At 48.5% G+C, this 7,765-nt stretch overlaps 1 protein-coding gene across 1 annotated transcript; it reads right to left on the reverse strand.

Annotated features, from left to right (window-relative positions):
* Nucleotides 1-1,592: 1,592 nt before the first annotated feature.
* LOC147983016 (uncharacterized) lies at nucleotides 1,593-4,744 on the reverse strand. Its single transcript, XM_087540620.1, has 3 exons — nucleotides 4,475-4,744; nucleotides 1,864-2,413; nucleotides 1,593-1,627 (listed from the first exon to the last, which is right to left on the reverse strand). The coding sequence occupies exons 1-3, from the start codon at nucleotides 4,742-4,744 to the stop codon at nucleotides 1,593-1,595; spliced, it is 855 nt and encodes a 284-aa protein (XP_087396746.1).
* Nucleotides 4,745-7,765: the final 3,021 nt, after the last annotated feature.

Below are 7,765 nucleotides of genomic sequence, written 5' to 3' on the forward strand. Positions count from 1 at the left end.
TGACAGTACACAGTTTCAGTCAAGGTGCCGTGAAGGAAGGCATTTTTTACATCTAGTTGGTGTATAGGCCAGAGAGAGGAGGTCGCAATGGATAGGATGGCACGAATCGTGCTTGGTTTGACAACGGGGGAGAACGTCTCATCGTAATTGATTCCCGGTTGTTGAGAGAAGCCGCCGCATACCCAACGAGCTTTATAGCGAGCCAAGCTGCCATCAGCGTGAAATTTGTGGCGGAATAGCCATTTGCCTGAGACAACGTTGCAGGAGGGAGGACGAGGAACAAGCTCCCAAGTGTCATTCTGCTTAAAAGCATCAAACTCGGAGCGCATAGCCTCAAGCCAATGGGGATCATGAAGTGCAGAGCGGTATGTTTTAGGAACAGGGGATATGGTAGAGGTGGAGGCTAACAGGTTAAGACGGCGAGCAGGGATGCCAAAGCCCCGTTTCGCTCGAGTGGTCATCTTGTGTGGGTTTTGGGGAATAGGGACCGGAATTGCCTTGGCCGGTAGAGGTGGAGTATGGGGAGGTGTGGTGGAGGCAGTATAGGGAGGGGGTGGAGGGGACGGTGGTGCCGGAGGTGTAGGAGGTTCATGCGTAGTTGTGGCCTGCGTGGGAGCTGGGTTGTCGGTAATGGCAAACAGAGGCCGTGAGGAAGGGGAGGATGAGTTGGGATGCGGAAGCGTGGAGGTGGCATGCAATGTGGCAAAGGGAAAAGATTGTTCGTCGAAGGTCACATGGCAGGAGATGATAATCCGACCAGAGGATAGATCCAAGCAGCAATATCCGCGGTGCTCGTCAGGGTAGCCCAAGAATACACACGGAGTGGAACGTGGAGCAAGCTTGTGAGGTGTTGTGGCAGTGAGGTTGAGATAGTACAGGCAACCAAAAACGCGCAGCGTGTCATATGGTGGAGGTGAGTTGTGAAGGCTGATGTATGGCGTAGAGGAGGGGTTGGATTTGTAGGGGCGAAGGTTGAGGAGAAAGGTAGCCGTCCGAAGAGCTTCGACCCAGTAGGCAATGGGCATGGATGCCTGAATGAGCAAGGTGCGGAGCATATCATTCATGGTGCGAAGGGCGCGCTCAGCCTTGCGAGAAACAAGTCGCGATTGCGTTGGTTGTCAAATTCAGTGCCATTGTCACACTGAAGAAATCGAATGGGTGTGGAGAAATGGGTAGAGACAAACTGTTGAAACTTCACAAAAATGCCATGAACATCAGATTTGGCCTTAAGAGGAAAAGACCACATGTAGTGAGTGAAATCATCAACCACAATCAGATAATATTTGTATCCAGACACACTGAGAACAGGGGACGTCCAAACATCACAATGTAAAAGCTCAAATGGTGTAAAGGTAGATGTCTTTGATAGATGAAATGGCAAACGTACATGCTTTCCTCTCTGACAGGCTTCACAGAGCGCTGGGTCATGAGAGTCTTTTCTACAGGGAATTTGAAAATGTTGAAGTAAACTAGATACAGTCTGTGAATTGGGATGGCCTAAGCGACGGTGCCAAAGGTTGACACTAGCGAGGAACGCCGATGCAGAGTTGGTTGCCATGGCTTCATGGAGTGGATAGAGATCGCCAGTGCTATCATGTCGTGCGATCAGGGCCTGGGTTTTGAGATCCTTCACAGAAAGACCAAGGGGATCAAATTCCATGGAAACTTGGTTGTCAGTTGTAAAGCGGCGAACAGAAATAAGATTTTTGACTAGGGAAGGAGCAACAAGAACATTGTTAAGATATAAGGGACGATGAACATTAGGAATAATAGAACGACCAATGTGAGAGACAGAGAGATGTGATCCATTGCCAACAATGATGGGTGGTGTAGAAGGAGATGGGTGGGTAGAAGACAACATACCAGGCGTACCAGACATGTGCGCAGTTGCTCCAGAGTCGACGATCCAGCCTCCATCATTGTGGTTGGTATAGGCGTTCAAGGCGTGGACCAAGGCCGCTTGGTCCCAGGCAGGAGACGCAGGAGTCGTGGGAGGTGCGTACATCGGCGCTTGCATCGGCGCAGCCGCATAGGCAGGAGGCGCAAATGGCGAGGCCGGGTATGTCGCAGGCGCCGGTTGATGGTTCTGCGCGAAGGAGTAGTATGCCTGAGCAGGAGGCCGGCCAAGCAGGCCGGGGCCGCCGACGAGTCGTGGCGACGGCAGCTGCCAGGGCGCGGGGCCAGGCGCGGCGACGGCAGTTGCCTGGGTCCATGGGACAGGCCAGGCCTGAATCAAGCCGGTCCAGGGATCAGTGTGGGCACGCCATGGCGGAGTCGTGGGTGCCGTCAGTGCCGCTGCCGGTTGACGAGGCGGTGCTGGTGAGGCGTGAGCCGATGGCGTCGTGGAGGTCGACCCGTTGTTGGATGCGTTCCGGTGCTGAAAACCGGGAATCGGGTTCTTGCCCTTGTTGAACTGTAAAACTGAACAGAGTCTGAACTTATCTCATTGATTCAGAGTCAGGAGTACATATAGGCATTGAATACATGCAGTTTATAGAGAACGTGCACACATATCGTGCATCGTGGGACTAATGGCGGGGAGACTAAGTCATGTAAACGTGACAGTAATGTGTACACTTAACAATCGCTCCCCTCCTTGGAGGCTTTATCTTTGGAGCTTACTAGCTTAGGAGACTCGTGGTGGGAGGCATGTGGTGGTGGTGGTGTTGTGATTTATGTGGCAGCGATAACACTAGCAAGGATATCAGTTGTTCGACGAGCCCTGGGCGTTCCTCTGTTGTTCCTCACTATCATGCGAGGAGTCAGAGTTGTGTGCCTGTATCACTATGGCAGCGATGATGAGTTAAGAGTGATTTGGTTAGTGGCATCGTCCGGTTGGTGCGCTCGACAAGGTCAGTGTGATGATGTTAAATTTCTTCTGTGAGGTTCGTCGATAAATCAAAGCTGTCTGGTCCATGACTCGTTTGGCTGGCTATTCGGTATAGGCCGGCAGAATTCTCGTGCATCGATGAGGTTGGCTCCCATGACTCTACCTTACCAGAGGGCGGGATCCTCGGAGTCTAGCTCTGAGATTACATCTTTCTTGTTCGACTTGTCAACACAATCTTCTTGAGAGATGCTTTGACCTTGTTTGAAGTTCGCATGGGTCAGACCATCTTGCTTGGATGGAAGAGATGACCTTGGAGTGATGTTGAGGATTCCCAATGGCCAGCGCCCATGTTATTGTAATGGAAGCAACTTTTGACTATCTAGGGGTATCCTTTGTAGTATGGTTAGTGAAATGTAGGCATGGGTGTGTATGAAGGACTTATAGCGAAGGTAGCCATACACCGAAAAAGTGACACGATGATGCTTTCTAAATAGATTAAGTTCCCTCATGGGAGCGCATCTCACGTCCTATGAGGAGAGACACCAAGAGTAGAGCTTGGCACACGAAACCTTTAGAATGCCATGACTCCCGACGATCCAAGCCTTACAAGGTCCGTTGGAGTCCGGATCCCTTGTTAGGAGTATTGTTGACCACCTAGGATTTGTGTTGATCATCTTTGACTTGTTTTACCTTCCATGTGGGTGCCATGTAGGACTCAGGCGGGACCTGTAGCTCTTCCCTCAACATAATCAATCACACCATTTGTCTCCAATGCCCATCACTTGCACGATCTGATACAAGAAAGGTCATTCACGTCTTTTTTTTATTATGGTGTGTTTCATGGAGTCATGCAATTTTATCTATGCCTTCCATGATATGCATTCCTTGATGAAAGCAGTCTGGGTATCCAAATCATATTCTCAACTATCATACCAATCTATTTTGCTAACACTTTTGTCAGTATTTTAAACTAACAGCAACCAAATATACGGGCGTATGCTTTTGATCTTTTTTTTTTCAGTACCATGTATTTTAGGAATCCGTGATATGATCCCATGGTTAAGACTTTCAGTGTCTAACTTTCCTAGAAGGCATCAAATGGCTCTTCCAAATCATCCTTGATATCTTCCCAGAATCTTAAAAAGAAAATCTGATAACTAATAGTATAATAGATGATGTCCAAATGTACTAAAATAAGTGGATGGTTTTCCTTTTTGTTTTTGTTAGTTATTTTATGCTAATAACTATAAATTATGAAAGTAGGTTTCTTGCACTTAGGTGCTTTTGTACCGAGTTCAACGCCAAAATTTTCGCAAACAACGCAAACAATCTATATAGTTGATATATGGCTCCTTTCCTCTATGTCGTAAAAGGGTTACTACTATCTTCATTACAAGGTCCACTGCATATGTTTCCTCGGGCTTAATATTTTCTGTTCCCTTGTATATATATCGGGCGGAAGAAGTGTGAGAAAACAACTAAACGCAGACGAGGCCCCCTCGTTGCCCCCCGCTAGGGCGACTCGGCGGTGCCAAAAACCTAGCCGCCGCCGCCGCGCACTCCCTCCTCACCTCCCTCAGCCGCCGCCGCGCACTCCCTCCTCACCTCCCTCCGCCGCCGCCGGGGGACGCCGCCGGGCTATGCCCGGGGGCCGACGGCGGTGGCGGAGGATTTCCTCTCTCCCGCGTCTCCGGGGTGGTGCGGGGCCCCTAGACGTGTGGTGGCGCGGCCGATCTGATTTCTGCGGCGCGGCGGATAGCCGAGGCATGCGGCGGGAGGCCGGCCCGTCCTCGGACGGCGACGGCTTGGCGCGGCGGGTGGCCCAGTCACGGGCGGCGGCCGGGGCTGCGGGCGCAACGACTGGCCCTTCGAGCTGCGGTCGGCGTCGGCCGGCTTGGATGCGGTGGAATGCATGCTGCCTTTAGATCGGCGGCGGCGGCGTGGAGGGCCTGGTGGTCTCGTTGGCGGCACCTCCGGTCAGATCTGTTCCGATCGGTGCAGCCGGCAGTGGTGGTCATCTCTTCCGTTAGAGGTGGTCGGCCTGAGGCTGGGTGTTCAGATCTCTGGATCCGTCATGTACTACCGGCTGCGAGTCATGGAGACGTAGTTGCCAGTGAAAACCGAGCTGACGGCGGGCGATGGCAGCGTTCCGTGTCGTTACCTTGATGAAGGCATCGTCATGTGACTATTGTCGACCCACTCGTACTACTCCTAGGGAAACCCTAGGATCTGGTCTTCCAGATCGGACGATGGTGGCATTGCGGTGTCGTTTCTCTCTTGGGAGCATTGTTTGTGGAGCAGCGCTGGAAGATAGTGGCCGGAGGTGGAGCGGCCTCGTCTAGCACAGAGCTTCGGTGGAAATGTCAAGTCATGCTTGGCCGACAGGTGCTACGCTTTTTCATGCCTATTCGACAGGTGCTATGAACAACAGATCTTCCAAAGACTTCAAGCTGTGTCGGCTGGTGGTACTTGGCGGCATTGGTGCTGAGGTGTACCGGTGGCGACTGCGACGTGCTCAGCAGTTCGTGCGCAGGGAGGTGGTGCCGTTGGGCGCCGTGGTGGCGTCAACGGCAGCTAGACCGACAAGGTTGATGCGTCAGCACAACTCTGAAGATGGAGTAGTGGCAGTTGGCGGCAGCGGCCTCTGAGAGCGCGCCGGACCAGTGTGTGCCCCATACCCGGCAAGTGGCTTGGTTGGGGCCTCAGGCCTTAGATGTTAGGTTTGGCTACGAGGTCTGTTTTATATTAGGCCCAGACTATCAACATCCCTGCATCAACTGGATAGGAGTAGCGACAGTTGTTGTCTAGACGGTGGCTTCAGACTTACTGTTGTGTTTCTTTGTAAGGTCTTTGTGAATAATTAATAAAGTGGCTGCATGTATCGATCAGATGCAGAAGCCGGGGGTCCTCCTCCTTTTCTGAAAAATATATATCGTCAATCATGACTACACAACAAGAGGGGGCGTGATTCACTATCCGGTCATTACATGATCCATTGCATATGTTTCCTCAGCCTTCGTATTTGCTGTTCCTTGTATATATATCGTCAGTCGCGACTACACAACAAGAGGGAATATGATTCACTAGTCCTGCCATTACATTATTCATATTTCATATAGGAATCGATCCACAACTAAATGCAACCATTGTTATGAAATTTTTCAGAAGTTGCCGGCATAAATATTCATAATTCTGAACATTCTGCAAAGTAGAGCTAAGAATCAAGAGAATCTTTGAAGCGATGCACAACTCACCACCTACCTCACAATGCAGCCTCTAATATGGATAAGTTGGTGCACCAGTAGACCAGAGAAGATACATGGAGAAACAAAATATAGAAGCCGCAGTGACGTCAATTTGAACAAAACATCATATCATAATAATTTTATAGTAGCCAAATACACTTATTTTCATGCGCCAGCATACAACTTATCTTTACAATGACCCAAAAGACGAAACAGATAAATACACATACATATTTCATTTCCCAGCAATACATGTGGCAATCATCATACACGTGACTGGCAACATATATATGAGCTGTGACCGAGAAACCAATCCTTAACATACATACGCTCCAAGCAATAAGCGCATGCCAAGAACACAGGTATAAGAGGTTAATTTAGTACTTATCGCAATGACTCCTGTGCAGAAGATACCGGATTCGCAATGACTTTCTCTTGCAGTTCGACGAAAATAAAGAATGGAAAACAGAAGGCTGATGATAAGTTTGTTGGTGTTAACCATTGTTGTTTAGTAGCTAATCTAGGTTATTTCTGTTTGGGTCTGTTCAGTCTAAGTCTAGTGCAGCCATGCATGTCATCATGGTGAAGTGGACTGATGGATCGGCAATGGTGCGAGCTGATCACCGGTCAAGTGAAGCCAGGAGTTGTGAGTACATGCATAAGTTCTAGATAGATTTTATCGGTACATGCATGCACCCGAGAGCGAGAGGGATCTGTACGTTGCCGTGCCAAGAGACTAGCTCAAAGTGAGCTGAGTTAGTTGAAGCAAAGACGTTGAGTTGGTCCATCGGAGTGGCTGGATGTGCATGCACTTGTTTAGTGGAGTACATGTGTGCGTGGACCGTGAGTTTAGGATCAGGCCGGTGTGTGTGACTTGGCCCGTGCGTTTGCTTCCCTTTAAAATACCCATGTAATCACTTTGGTTAATTATGATAAAGAGAGTCAGAAGAGGCACAAATTGTGCGATGCCAAAACTCCCGTGTACTCTTCTTCTATCTTGTGTACGTGAGTTCATCTCCTACCTTGGGCAGAGATTACAAAGTTTTCCTCTATTTTAAAGGTGCTTCCTCAAAGGAAATAGTACCCTTTTTATTTGTCACTGTTTAACTTGCACTCTCCTTCTGTATAAAAAAAAACTTGTGTGGCTGTTATTACGTGTAAATCATGTTAATGAAAATGTAAAATCTCGAACTGGAAGTTGTAATTAATTTGCATCCTCGTGCCTTATATATGTGGATATTAAAGGAAAATATATTTTACCAATTATGGTCAGTAATGGTATATTAAGAAAACATGAAATTAATGCGCCATAAATACCAACGAATTTCTCATATATAAAGATGTACCTCATATTTTCTTTTAGTCCATTTATAGTTATTGCCTTCAAAAAGTTAAGTTTCATTCTCTTGAATTTTCTTAATTCATGGACAATTTACATTAGGTCAGCAAATTATTTTAAACACGAAGGATGGTTTACTACGCCTTTAGAACTAAGGGCAGAGTGCTAGAAGAGACGAAGTAGTACGTGGTTCATGCGTGTTGGAGTCCTCTTGCACCAGCAATGCATGTCGTTGTCTACTTATATGGCCATGCATACAAGATAGAAGGCATGAGATGGCTTGCCATGATGCCACACATAGATGGACCACGTATGACAAGAAATATGTGAATCGTGAAATGGACTCCCATC

Source organism: Triticum urartu, chromosome 2A (assembly GCF_056163025.1).
Source record: "Triticum urartu cultivar PI428250 chromosome 2A, HENAU_Tu73, whole genome shotgun sequence".
Classification (NCBI taxonomy): Eukaryota; Viridiplantae; Streptophyta; class Magnoliopsida; order Poales; family Poaceae; genus Triticum; species Triticum urartu.